The sequence below is a fragment of the Mesoplodon densirostris genome, chromosome 5, assembly GCF_025265405.1.
Source record: "Mesoplodon densirostris isolate mMesDen1 chromosome 5, mMesDen1 primary haplotype, whole genome shotgun sequence".
NCBI lineage: Eukaryota > Metazoa > Chordata > Mammalia > Artiodactyla > Ziphiidae > Mesoplodon > Mesoplodon densirostris.
This window is the reverse complement of record NC_082665.1, coordinates 4,936,277-4,950,212: the sequence shown is the minus strand read 5'-3', so window position 1 is coordinate 4,950,212 and position 13,936 is coordinate 4,936,277. Positions and strand designations below refer to the sequence as shown.

Here is a 13,936-nt window from a genome sequence, read left to right as displayed (position 1 = left end):
GACTCCCTCATAAGGACTATGTCCATGAGGCCATCCATATACCAGGCCTTTTTACCCATCTACTCTCTGTACCTGGCACAGTGCTTGAATCAAAACAGAAGCTCAAGGAATATCTGTTGAGTGACAACATTAAAACTGACCCAAGAATGGTACTGCAAACTTAATGTTAGTGCCACAGAAGGATCTTCCCCATTTCCACAGTGTTTAGTGATTTACAGAAATAGAGTTGCAAAGGTTTACAAATGCCTTGAATGCTTTTTTGACATGTCTTGTTCAAATAGCAAAAATGTTGAATAAAAGGAGAAATACCTCAGTCAGCAAAAAGCTAGAGGTGATATTTGCAGGCATCTGCACATTTGTTTCCCTGAGGAAGAGAACCACTAATTTCGAGTTTTCGTTCCAAAAATGTAAGGCGCTCTGACATCTCAAAGCAGCCATTAGAAGAGTGAACTAAGGATAGGATTTTCATCGGTTCTCAGCTGATGGCGTTTTAATATTTGTCATTGCCCACCTGGACCCCCAGCAGGCACAGAACGAATAAAGGTTGAGGAGCCATACTTACCAGCCTTGATGTGGACATCCTGACTTCGAATTTTCCCTGAAGGATTTTCAGCTGTGCAATAGTAAGTATTATCATGGATTAAGGTACTAAAGCTTGAAGGAGGGAAGGGGAAAATTTGGAGAGTGCCGTTGGGGTGGACGTGGCGGATCCCGGGGACATCGTAGATCTCCTCGCCCGTTGCTAGGTACCATCTGAGAGACACAGGAGGGATGCCTGCAGCAGGGCAGGGCACCAGGGTCCCTGTGGTGCTCGCAAACACTACCTCTTGCAGAGATGCATTGACAAAGTAGAGGCTGGAGTGAAGGTCCTCACCGAAAACTACAAGAAGACAACACAAGAACATGTCAGTAAAGTGCACGTTCCGAACTTGTCCTCCAATCAACTGGCATCAAGAGGTTATGCTGAGAAACAGACATGAGGCTCAACTAAAACCAGATCATTTGAAATTGCTCAACCTACTGTGGACAGAGAGGCACCATCTTCATAGTTTGTACACGAGTTACATCACCCTGGGTCTTAAACTTTAAATAGAATACTCTTCAGCTCTATGTCCCATGCCCTGTTCTGTCTCCATGGGACTGACCACTATTGGGTTTTGTATTCACTTATTGTCTGTCTCCCCTTCTAGAACGTAAGGCCTATGAGAACAATGTTGGCATTTGCTCACACAATTACCTGGGGCACAGAGCAGAACATCCTGTGGCAGCTTAAGAAGGAGAAGCTACATGACTGAATAACTAGATCCGCTTGCTAGGATCAAATTGCTCTGGTTGAAAGGTACATTGAGAGCTAACTTTGAATGAAATTAGTCACAAATTTTAAAAATTAAAATTGAAGATCATATGTAAAGCATTTTAAAAAGACAGTTGGTTTTCTGAAAATCAAATCCAATCAACAGTGCATTTTTTAATTGAAAATATGTTGCAATGATAAAGATAGAACTTCAACAAAGTATCATTCAATTCCACCAGCCTATGGCAGATTCTGTTTCGATTTTTCTCTTCTGGCCCATCCGCCTACATGCCTATATAATTATACTATGTTATAATGTGCACACATGCAACATGCAGTTTTTACAGACTCTGTTTCATACTCATAACATTGTTTCATATACATAATGCCATGTTTCACAGAATTCGTTAAGTACAGCTGACCTTGAACAACACTGGTTTGAACTGCATGGGTCCACTTATACACAGATTCCTATTGACAACGATTGTTGTTGTCAATAGGAAATACTACCGTATTACACCACCTGCAGTTGGTTGGATCTTCAGATACAGAGAAACTACGGATACAGAAGGCAAACGATAACTTATAGGCATCTGCACAATTTATATAATGTGATTTTCTTAACTAGTTCCCTGACCTGGGCTACTTGTTTCTAGCTTAATCACCACAAATAAAGTGTCTGCAAACGTTTTCATGCATTTGTTGACTGCTTGCATTGCACTCATTTACAGTTGTAGAGTGTCCTTTACATGAAGCAAAGAAACTCAGTTTCTGGAATCCAAATATTAAACAAAAGATGTATAAATGCTGTGAAGGCCTCCTACCTTTCAGACACTGGTGTGTAGATATGGCTTTCTAAGAACAAATGCACACCAGGTCACATAGTCACAAGAGAGTAAAGAAGCCCTAGACATTTGGAATTAATCTCACTGGGCAGAGATGAGATGAACGATTACTGAGTGCCCAAGCCATGTCAGGCAATGTTATGAGGCTCGAAGTGTTGTTTCATTTACTCCTATGCACAGCAGTCCTGCCAGGTGAGCCCAGGCTCCGCTCCACAGAGGATGAGACTCAGAGGGGCTGTCACTGGAGCAAGGACTCAGGGTAGGAGGTTGCAGAGCCAGGATTCAGTCTCCCTGATGAAGACTTTATTTCATTGCATGGCTGCCTTTATTGTACGAAGCCAAATCGTGGGGAAGCTGTGTTCATGAGATTTGCCCTACTCCAGATCACTTACTGGGAGATCCACCTGCTTTCTCTTGGTCTCTGTAACGAGCGGTGACCACGAGTTTGCCCAAGGCCTATGCTGCCTACCTCTGAGCTGGCAGCAGAGTGAACTCCATTAGTCAAAAAATGGCAGAGAAAAATACACTTTGTAAAAGCGACAGATTTACTCAAAGAGAAGACAGGCAGGGGTATTCATCCAGTAGTAACTGTTTGATGGTTTTCTTCCCCAACCATAACTAAAGTCTTTAGCAATGCTCCATAAATCAGAATATGGAAAGCATTGCTAACTGAGAAATTGGTTCAGACCAGAAGCATAGTTAATAGTTAAACTTTGTAGCTTTCAGCTCAAATAAAAATGCTGATAGTAGCACTGTGGTTTTGGGCTTTTTAGGAAACTGACATCACCCCAAACATATTGCCAGGAACGAGGTAACTGTCACTCCTGAGGCTAATTAATTCCACCTCAATTCTTTTTTTCCCTCCCCAGGTTACTCTTCTGTCAACTGAATTGTAGGCAATTCAAACTAAGTAAAATTTAGTCGTATTTGAATTTATTCTCTTTATGTGTCCTAAACGTGAATTTATTCTCTTTATGTGTCCTAAACGTGGCCTTGTTAAGAACAGCAGTCTTTGAAAATATGAATGTATGTAAGAAATATTTCTTGATTAAATATATAATTTTCTATTTTCAACCACATTCTAAGAGCCAGCCTATGAAATTATTTAAATGACTGTGAGAAAAATGCAAAACAAATGTTTAATCTTAGTAGTTAAAGAGATAAGTGACCTATGGGGGATTACTGTCATTTCTCCTTACATTTTTTAGATATTTCACATTAGTCTTTTTATTTCACACCACTGGGTTTAATAACATAACATAAACTCACTTTCTAAGATACACATCATATGGTCACAGGCAAAAGAAAACCCAAACTATATCCCAACAGCTTTTATTTCTTCCATCTAAGGGCCCATCCATCTGCTTAAATAATAGTACTTCTTTCTATGGAGTGCTGAATGCACTTTAAATACAGTAACATTTGCTCCCTCCAATAAGGGCAAATCTTAATGTGAATTGTGTGTGTGTGTATGTGTGTGTGTGTGTGAAAGTTCCTTGAAAATAACTACAGTTTATTAACTGAGAGCTAAACAAAATGCTTGGCATTATCTTGTTGTGAGATTCAAGGCATAAAATCCTGGCGTACAAACGCTAAGGGCATAAAAGGAAGGGGCTTTGGAGAATTGTTTCTTCGTTTGCAGATTTCTCCATATTTTTTTTATCGTTATAACAGATGGTATAACCAAGACTCCCATGACAAACATAAAGGAGAATGTTACACTAAAAAGAAAAATAAGTCAATATTGCTTTCTTTAAAATCCACAAACGGCAAAGTGAAAAGAAGAAGCATGGGAGAAACTTTGCAGGAAACAATGATACAATCAGTTATTCATGTGACAGTATTTATTGAGCACCTGTTATGTACCAGGCCTTGTGCAAGGTCACAGTTAGACACATTTGCAGGAGTCATGCTACTGCTTTTAAGGAATTTTTGGTCTAGAGGGTTCCATGGTCATGTAACGAGATCAGCGATAAGTATATATTTTGCTGAGTGCTGTGACACAGTTATCAACAAAGTGCTACAGATGCATAAATGATAGAGAAACTAACCCAACCTGGGGAAGATAAGGGTAGATTCCCAAAGGAGAGGGAAAAGCAGATTCTAGGCAGAGGCATTAACATAGTAGGACACTGAGTTGTCATAGGCAGGAGAGAAGTGAGAGGACACTGGATACCAGGAATTTGAGGGCAGAACCAACAGGGACACAGATTTGGGAGAGGAAGTTTGAGTTTCCTTATATTCATTTATTCTGTACATATATATTCAGCACCTAGTAAGTATCTGGCGCTTGCTAAGGCCTTGGGACTTGCTAAGGACCAAGGCTTGGAGGGTGATCCTGGGAGCTTCTATTTCAGAAGCTGATTATAAAGTCTAGATCATAAGGGGTATCAGATCTCAAGCTAAGAAGCATGTGCTTAATTCTGAAGATGGTAGGACAAGAGGGAGCCCCATTCCTAGGCATACACACAAGCGAAGTGAATGCATATGTCCATGCAGAAACGTGTACACAGATGTTCAAAGCGGTGTTATTTATACTAGACAAATGTGGAAACAACTCAAGTGCCCATCAACTGAAGAATGGATAAACAAAAGCTGGTATATCCATGCAATGGAATTTTACTCAGCAATAGAGATAAGTGAAATACTAATATGTATTACAGACATGGACAACTCTTGATAACATTATGCTCAGTGAAAAGAGTGAGTCACAAAAGAGCACGTACTGTGTGATTACATGCACATGAAATGTCCAGAACAGGGAACTCTACAGAGACAGAGAGTAGATGAGTGGTTTACTTAGGGGTGGAGGTGAGGGGCTGGGGAGAAGGGTGACAGCTAAAGGATGCAGCGTGTCTTTCTGAAGTTATTACAGTGGTCTAAAATTAGCTGTGATGAAGGTTGTGCATATCTTTGAATTTACCAAAAAAAACAAACAAACCACTGAACTGTACAAACAGATGAATGTTATTGTATGTAAATTATATCTCAATAAAACTGTTTAAAAAGTCGGGAGCCAATGAAAGTTTTGACACAGAACAAGCAATTTTCCATATTGTCGTTTTGGAAAGTGAATACTGGGTGGGGGTGGGGATGAAAACTGGAGGCAGGAAGTCTGGCTGGGCTGTTGTGGGTGGCCCAGGCCCTCTGGGGCTCTGGTGCTGTGAAGGGAGGACAGAGCCTAACTCTACAGGTGTGTCTGATATGGTCCCGCCAGAAAGTGTGGGCAGGGCATGGAAGTAACCAGACTGAGGGAGGATAAGGAACAAGTCAATATGATCCAAATTTAATAGCTTGCATGCCTGGTTGCATAGTTACACTATGAGCGCAGATAGAGAACATACAGGGCAGAGACAGCTGGGGGAAGGAAATGACAGTGCCTGTTTTACTGCAGTTAAGGGGGCACTGCCTTGGGGCCACCCACTAGCCAGATGGGAATCGGAGTGCAAGGTCTCAGACAGAGATTCTACAGTCAGGGAAGCTGAAGCCCATCACTGTGTGAGATATATCAAGGAGACTGTGAAGAACAAGAAGAGACAAAAAAAAAAAAACGGAGATGGATGCTCAGGTATAGTTAATACATAAAAGGTGAGCAAAGGATATTTGACCATGGACTTGCACCCAAAATACATAATGAACTCCTCCAGGTCAATAAGAAAAACATAATCTAATTAAACATGGGCAAAAGGCTTAGATGGTCACTTCACAAAGGCCAATATATAAATGGCCAACAAGCACATGAAAAAAAAAAACACCTCAATGTCACTAGTCATCAGGGAAATGCAAATTAAAAGCACAAGGAGTTACCACTATACAACAATGACTAAAATGGAAAAGACAGACTATATTGAGTGTCCCAAGGATGTGAAGCAACATGAAACACATACACTGCAAGCGGGAATGTAAATTGATAAGGTCATTATGGAAAACTGTTCCTCAGTAACTACTACAGCTAAACCTATGCCTACCCTATGACTCAACAATTCAATTCATAGGTATTTATCCAACAGAAATGCATGCGTATGCTCATAAATATTACACACTGGAATAGTCACAGCAGTACTGCTTGTGAGTCCCAAACTGGAAACCACTCACAATATCCACCAGTAATAAAAAATGGATAAATATATTGTTATATATTTGCACATCAACTCATTATATAAAAATAAGAATGAACAATCTACAATTAAAAACAAAAATATTATGAAACCACAACCATAAAGTTGAAGGAAAGTAAACAGACACAACAAGAGTGCATACATTATTATTCCATTGATATCAAGCATAAAATAGGAAAAACTAATCTATGGTGTTAAGAGTCAGGATAATAGTTATTCATGGGGTGGACACAGAGGATAGAAATGGCATGAGGTGGCATCCAGGCTGCTGTCTGTGTCCATTTTCTTGACCTGGGTGCTGGGTACACTGATGTGTTCAGCTGAGGAAAATTTCATTTAGCTGTACTCTGTGAAATCCACACTTCTCTGTATGTATTCTATACTTGACTTAAAAAAATAAATATTTTAAAGAAATGGGAAAAGAGAGAAACATCACGAAGATAAAGAAGACGTTATGAGATAAGTAGCCAAAATCTTAGAGAAAATGATGCCTTAGAAACAAAAGGACAGCATTTTGAAATGTCAACCAGCAGTTTTCAACTGTGTCAATTGCTTCACAGAGATCAGAAAACATGAAAACTAAAACAGACCATTAGATTTGCAAATTGAGTATATCTATTTTGAATGAAAATACCATTTAGGATCAAAATAATTTTATTGATTTCATAGGAATCTGTGAGTGTATATGCTTAGTAAAATGAACTGCTTCTATAAAGCTCTTCCCAAAGGAAAAGGAATATACTTAAGCCTCAGGTAAATATTATCTAGAAAGCACTAACACCTAGCTGATTCTGAGACTCCAAAATGTTTTCACATTTGAATAAATGCTTTGAAATTTAGTGTCATCTTGATCAGACAATCTGAAAGCAGATAAATGGATGGTCTCATAATGACTTGGAAAGCATTCCAAACGTCTATGAAATAATTCCAAGTTAGGTTATAAAAATATGCTCATATGTTACAGCAACTGTGCACTTAACTCTAATATATTTCAGTCATTCTATCTATTCCCCAGCACTAAAGCAACAACGCAACTGTCCAAGTAAGAATTGGATAAAACTTCATAATGACACGGAACTTAAAACTATGAAATTCTGTCTTTGAACATGATAAAACAAAATGAAACAAAACAGGAAGTGGATTTACCCTCTTCTATGTAAATATTCATTCAATACAAAACAGTAAGCTGTAAAAGAAGGAAACAAGTGAGATGGGGCCCACTAGCATCCAGCTTAATGTCTGGAGAAAATTCACAAATCATCCCAAAAGGAGAAACCTAAATAGAACTTGGTGGAATTTCTGAGTTGAAGCTTGGGGAGGCCAAACACACTGGATTTACAAAGCAAAGAGACGGAAGTTGCATGGAGAGGGAACTCCAACAATCTGAAGAAGTTTCCCTTTGGTGAGTCTTTAGCTGTGGACACATATTTACAGGTGTGTGAGGAAACTACTGATGCTGCAAAGAAACACCAGAAGGGAGCAGCTGGAAAATCCCTGAAGCTCACACAGGGGAGGGACTAGTTCATGTTCCATCCAGAGAGGAAAGAACTAATATATGGGGTACCAGATAGAGTACTCAGAAGTGTATGACCACTACCGTGGGGGCCAAATTAATCATAACAAAGTTTAAAAGGGATCCCAGTATGGATTCCAGAGGGGAGTAAATTGATTTCAAGTAACTTAACTGCACAACCAACAAATTTCAATGCTGGTTAATGAAAAGAAACAAAATCCAATAATCAATAATGTAAAGTTTACAATATCTGACAACCAATAAAAAAAATTGGAGACAAGCAGGAAAATATAACCTATTATCAGAAGTAAATGTATTCAATAGAAGCAGACACAGAAATGACAGGTGATAGAATTAGCAGGCACAGACATTAAAATAGCTATTATAAATATTCTCCCAATATCATCAAGATGGTAAGGGAAAGCAAGGGAATACTGATAAGAGAAATGGAGACTATAAAAATGGCCAAAAATGAAACTTCTTGAGATGAAAAATACACTATATGAAATGAAACACAGGCAAATGGAATTAACAGCAGATTATACCTTGCAGAAGAAAATATCAATAAACCAGAAGGCAGAGCAATAGAAACTACACAAATTGAAAGATAAAGAAAACAGGCTTAAAGACAGTAAACATAAAATCAGTGAGATGTGAGACAATATCATGTGGCCTAATATATGTATAATTGGAATTCCACAAGGGGGGAGGTCAGACAGAAATTTTTTAAAAGAATTAATATCTAACATTTTCAAAATTTAAGGAATGCCAGAATCCCAAATACCCCATAAATTCAATGAACACCAAACAGAAGAAACACAAAGAAAATCACACCATGACACATCATAATTCAATTGCTGAAAGCTAGTAAAAAAGAGAAAAATATTAAATGCAGCCACTTAAAAAAATACACATAGCATGTGGAGAAACAAAGGTAAGAATGATTCCAGACTTATCAGAAACAATGCAGGCCAAAAGACAGTGAAGAGAAAGAAAATTTTAAGTATTATTTAGAAAGAAAAAAACCTTCCAATCTAAAATTCTATGCCCAGCCAAAAAAAAAAAAAAAATTATAAATGAAGGCAAAATAACAATGACTTTTCAGATATCCAAATACTAAGAGAATTCATTGACAATGGATCAGCAGTACAAGGAATGCTAATGGAAGTCCTTCAGGCAAAAGGAAAATGTTACCAGATAGACATTTTTGACTTCTCAAAAATAATGAAGACTGACAAAAATGGTAAATATATGGGTAAATATACAAAACACATTTCTTCATTTAAAAAAAAATAATCAAAAGACAATTTACTGTTTAAAGCAAAATTGATAATAATGTATTTTGGAGTATAACATGTATGGAGAGATAAAATGAATGACAATATCAGCATGAAGGCAGGTGGGAGGAGGAGAATGACAATCTACTGTCTTAAGTTTCTTCTACTATACATTGTGTTGTAATGTTATTTGAAAGTAGGCCATGTTACTTTAAAGATTTATGTTGTAAACCCTAAAGCAAACACTTAAAAAACAAAGAAAAACTTAGATATTAAACCATTCATGTAGATAAAATTGATCATTAAAAAATTCCTTTAATACAAAAGGAGATAAGAAAAAAAAACAGAGTGGATGAAATAAATAGGAAGCATTATCAAAATGGTAGATTTAAACCTAACCAAATTGGTGTTCACATTAAATATAAATGGCCTAAACACTCCAATTGAAAGGCAGAAAATGTCAGATTGATGAAAAATCAAGATTTAATAGTATGTAATCCAGGAGAAACCCATTTTAAATACAAAAAAACCAAGTAGGTTAAAATTAAAGGGATAGAAAAATATACCATGCTAACACTACTCAAAAGAAAGCTGGAGTAGCTACACTAATATCAAAGTAGATTTCAGGATACAGAATGTTACTAAGATGTTTTTTTCTAATGATAAAGTGATCAATTCAAGAATACATGACAATCCTAAATGTTTATGTATCTAATAAAAACTTCAAAGTACATAAAGCAACTCTGCTAGAATTGGAGGGAGGAATATCAAATGCAGAAGGAAAATTGAGAACTGGGTTTCTTTCTTTTTTAGTGCTGATTGCCATTGGGTTGATATATCAATGTTCTTTGTTGAGATTTTATCTGCCTTCTTGTATATTTTGATGTTAAAAGATTGTGCATAGAAAAAATTCAATCTTACCTCATACTGATGGTTTGCTAGGGTTCAGCCAGGCCAGCCTCCTCAGTGCCTTGGGAAACCCACCCCCACCTCAGAGCCAGCACACATACTGAATGCCTTGATGGAATACTTCACCATCTTTCACCCAATTCATTAAGACTCATGCTTTGACCCTCAGCTTAAACACCGTTTCCTTAGGGATTTATCCCTGATCTTCTGCTTCCCAGACTGGACCCCATACCCTACCTGTCAGCTTCTTGCTTCATTCATTCATAGTCTCAGCTTAGTTGTTTAGTGTGTGTCTCCAACACTGTTGAAATCTACAAGAGGGGCACTGCGTATAGAGGATGCAACCTTATTCTTCTGTATTTAGTGAACAGACTAGTACACAATAGAAGCCTTCAAATTTTTAGTGAATGAATAAATAAATCTTTAAAAAAATTGGGCCTCCCTGGTGGCGCAAGTGGTTGAGAGTCCGCCTGCCGATGCAGGGGATACGGGTTCGTGCCCCGGTCTGGGAGGATCCCATATGCCGCGGAGCGGCTGGGCCCGTGAGCCATGGCCGCTGAGCCTGCGCGTCCGGAGCCTGCGCGTCCGGAGCCTGTGCTCCGCAACGGGGGAGGCCACAACAGTGAGAGGCCCGCATACCGCAAAAAAAAAAAAAAAAAAAAAAAAAAAAAAAAAAAAAAAATTATGGTTTTCATACCACATATAGCTAAAAGATTCCTTTTAAGGAAAAATAATCTGTATTTCATATGCATCATCTATGTTAATTTAAATTCCATTATAAAGATGTTAAGGGACAGCAAGAATTAGTGGCTGAAAGAAGTTCTCAGATATTATAAGAAGAACACGTTTATGAGATTTTAGCTACTCTGTGTAAGAATGCTCTTTTTATCCAATATGTGTGCTGATTTTTCAACAAGGAAGAAGAAAAGCTCAATTTTGCTATGTGTTTTACAAATCTCTAGAGGAAAAAAAATAAGAAAAATGTTAATATTTTACCCATAAAATGTCTAAGTATTGTTTCCAATATCCTTCTAGAGAATTATTTCCATGTGTGTCTAGGGAATTCATTTTAGAGATGAAGTCTCACTGTCCCTTCAGATGGATGAAAGTCACCCTCAGTAACACTGCTGGCGGTTACGTGTACAGTTTCAGAGAAGAATACAGCCTCGGTAATGAATAATATGTGTGTAGTTTGCTATGTTCCAGCACTTACATTTTAAGCTCAAAGATTTCAAAAGGCACGAAAGGGGCTAGTGATTTGAAAGAAGCAGACTCTCTGGGATTTATGATCACAAGCAGCAAAGCGCATGAATAAACCAAAATGATGTAAATAACTCCTTAGGATCAGGGAGCATAGAAATGTGGGAACAAAAATAGAACAAACTAATGAGGAATGAAGGATAAGTGCAGATTCACACAAGGAATTATAAATTAAGAAAATCATCAGAAAAAGAGAGTGGGAAATGGAGCTGACATCATAATAATGTCAACAGAATTGCTTCCTGCAGATTAAAAGGCTTGGAGAGAGGGGAAAAATTACACAAAGAGAATGTCCAAAAACACAGCAATATGAACTAGAAACACAATAACAAAGCAACAATAAAATCAGACTATTACTGGGAGGGAAAGATTGAAATTCACTGAAGCCTAATGAGTTACCTATCCTATGATTAAAGAACAAAATAAACTGGGAGTTTGGGATTGACATATACACACTACTATATGTAACAGAGATAACCAACAAGGACCTACTGTATAGCACAGGGAACTCTGCTCAATATTCTGGGACAACCTAAATGGGAAAAGAATTTGAAAAAGAACAGCTACATGTATATGTATAACTAAATCACTTTGCTCTACACCTGAAACTAACACAACATTGTTAACTAACTATACTCCAATATAAAATAAAAATTAAAAAAAAGGAAAAAGAAAAAACTTAAAAGAAAATTAAAAACAATTTTAAAAAGAACAAAATGAATTTAAAGCAGAGACCACAATGGTACCTCAACAGAAAAATGTAAAATCCAAGTCCTGGAAGAAATCTTAAACTCGGGTGTTGAGTGAGAGCACTGACGTGGAATGATAAAAAGACATGCATTCTTCTTAATCTCATTGACTATGGCAGTGTTCAGCATCATTTTCTTTTGCTAGAACTTCACCATGCTCAGGGGCACTCAATTTTCCATTTTGCTCTGGTCTAAGGACTTACATTAAGTCTAATTTTTAAGGTATTTTTTTTTCAGGTAGTGCATGGATTTTACTTTGTGTTTCAGTGCTAAAATGAATGGTTATTCTCATAATGGCAAATATACCCTGAGTTGTAAGTGGCAACAATCTTCTGAATTAGAAAGACTCTTAGAGGATTGACTCTAGTCTAGCCCCTCTGATTCACCAGGCTGAGTCAGAGACCTGGTCACTGTCTTCCTTCCCCTTGGGTGACTTCCTTGAGTTTTCTCCAGTGTGTTAAAACACTCAACTACCATCACTGGCATCTTATGATTACCATTATTTTACCTCTCTTCCTCTTTATCCTTAGGACGTTTATATTCCTTTACTATCATCGTAATGGAGTTTCGGGGGCAAGGTGGGTGAACAGTGATGGAACATAGATGCTCACTTATTTTGTGTTACCAGCAATGCCTACTATCTCCAAAGCAGTGATGGGAACAAACCGTGTTTGGGTTTCAGGTATGATACAACCCTCTATCTTCCCACAGAACACCTGGGAACACTGCACAGTACCCACCTGACTTCACCATCCTCTGCACTTTCACACCACTTAATCCATTCTTGCATTTTCTACCCTTGCTTCATCAAGATATTGCCTATGTATGTGACTTTGTTCTGTGCTAAAACACTAGTACCTTGGAGGAAGCAAAGGGGACATTATCATCCCTGTACACCATCTGCTTCCACAGCATCGAGTACATAGATAATGCAGTGAACACTTAAACATAACCCAAGTCAGGTCTCCCCTGAGGTAGGAAGGGCACTTCCTTGGGACAGAAAAGTGCCATCCTCCTGGGGTTTCTCCACCATCGGAAGCTACTGTCAGGTTCTGATCTACAACAGTATGGAGGCCAAGGGCCAGCTCTTCAACCTCGGTGTGACCATTTATAGCAAAAGACGTCAGACTGACCTAGAATTCTACACCCAGAGTATTAAGCAAGTGGACTAAGACATTTTTAGATAATGCAAAGTCAAAAACTTTACCTCTTATGCACCCTATTCAAAAAACTTCTGGAAGATGAATAAAAAGGCAGCAAACTAAGAAAGAGGAATATATGATATACAGGAAACAGAGGCTCAAACACAGGTGATGAGAAACAAAAGGAATTTCCAGAGTGACTCTGAAAGATTCTAGGACAACAGCTGTATAGTGGAAACTAGTCCAGATTGATGCAGAAAGAAGTCTCCCAGAGAGATGTTTTGAAAAAAAAAATAAATAAATATTCAAAGACCCTGATATGTCTGAATGTATTAAAAGGAGTACTTTGTCCTGTTGGAGAATTTAGGAAATGAATTACACATGCCGTGAAAACTAAGTAAACAAAAAGGAAGTAATTATTAACCCTAGGGAACAAACAAAGCTATCATAGAAAGGAAAGTGTTTATAATATGCTATGTGGCTCAGCTGTAGCTGAGTTATGCATAAATATTTACATAATTGTAACAGCGCAAACCCCAAATACTGATTTAACCCCAAATGGTAATATAATTATATGGAAAAAAATAGCAGAAGTTAAGGAGAGAGGGCATTCATAGCCCAATTTAACAATTAAGTTAAATAGATATCTGGGCCTGACAAATTAAATATTTCAATGTAAGCAGAGAACCTGAGAATGCAGATCTGAATACTCGAAGAAAGTTTAGAAAGGAAAAACATGCAGAAAGCAAAATCGGTAGGTGAATGTGTTTTCTAGAGACTGTGTTTCATTCCAATCACATGAAGACGCAGCCCTAACCAACCCTCATGT

The 13,936-nt window shown here is 37.9% G+C and overlaps 1 protein-coding gene across 1 annotated transcript in view; it reads right to left on the bottom strand.

Annotated features, from left to right (window-relative positions):
* Positions 1–13,936, bottom strand: part of DSCAM (DS cell adhesion molecule) — a 753,140-nt gene that overhangs the window by 625,338 nt on the left and 113,866 nt on the right. Inside the window, exon 3 of the mRNA XM_060098767.1 lies at positions 563–880. Within this exon, the coding sequence (XP_059954750.1) occupies positions 563–880 (318 nt within the window). The remainder of the gene's footprint in view (positions 1–562; positions 881–13,936) is intronic.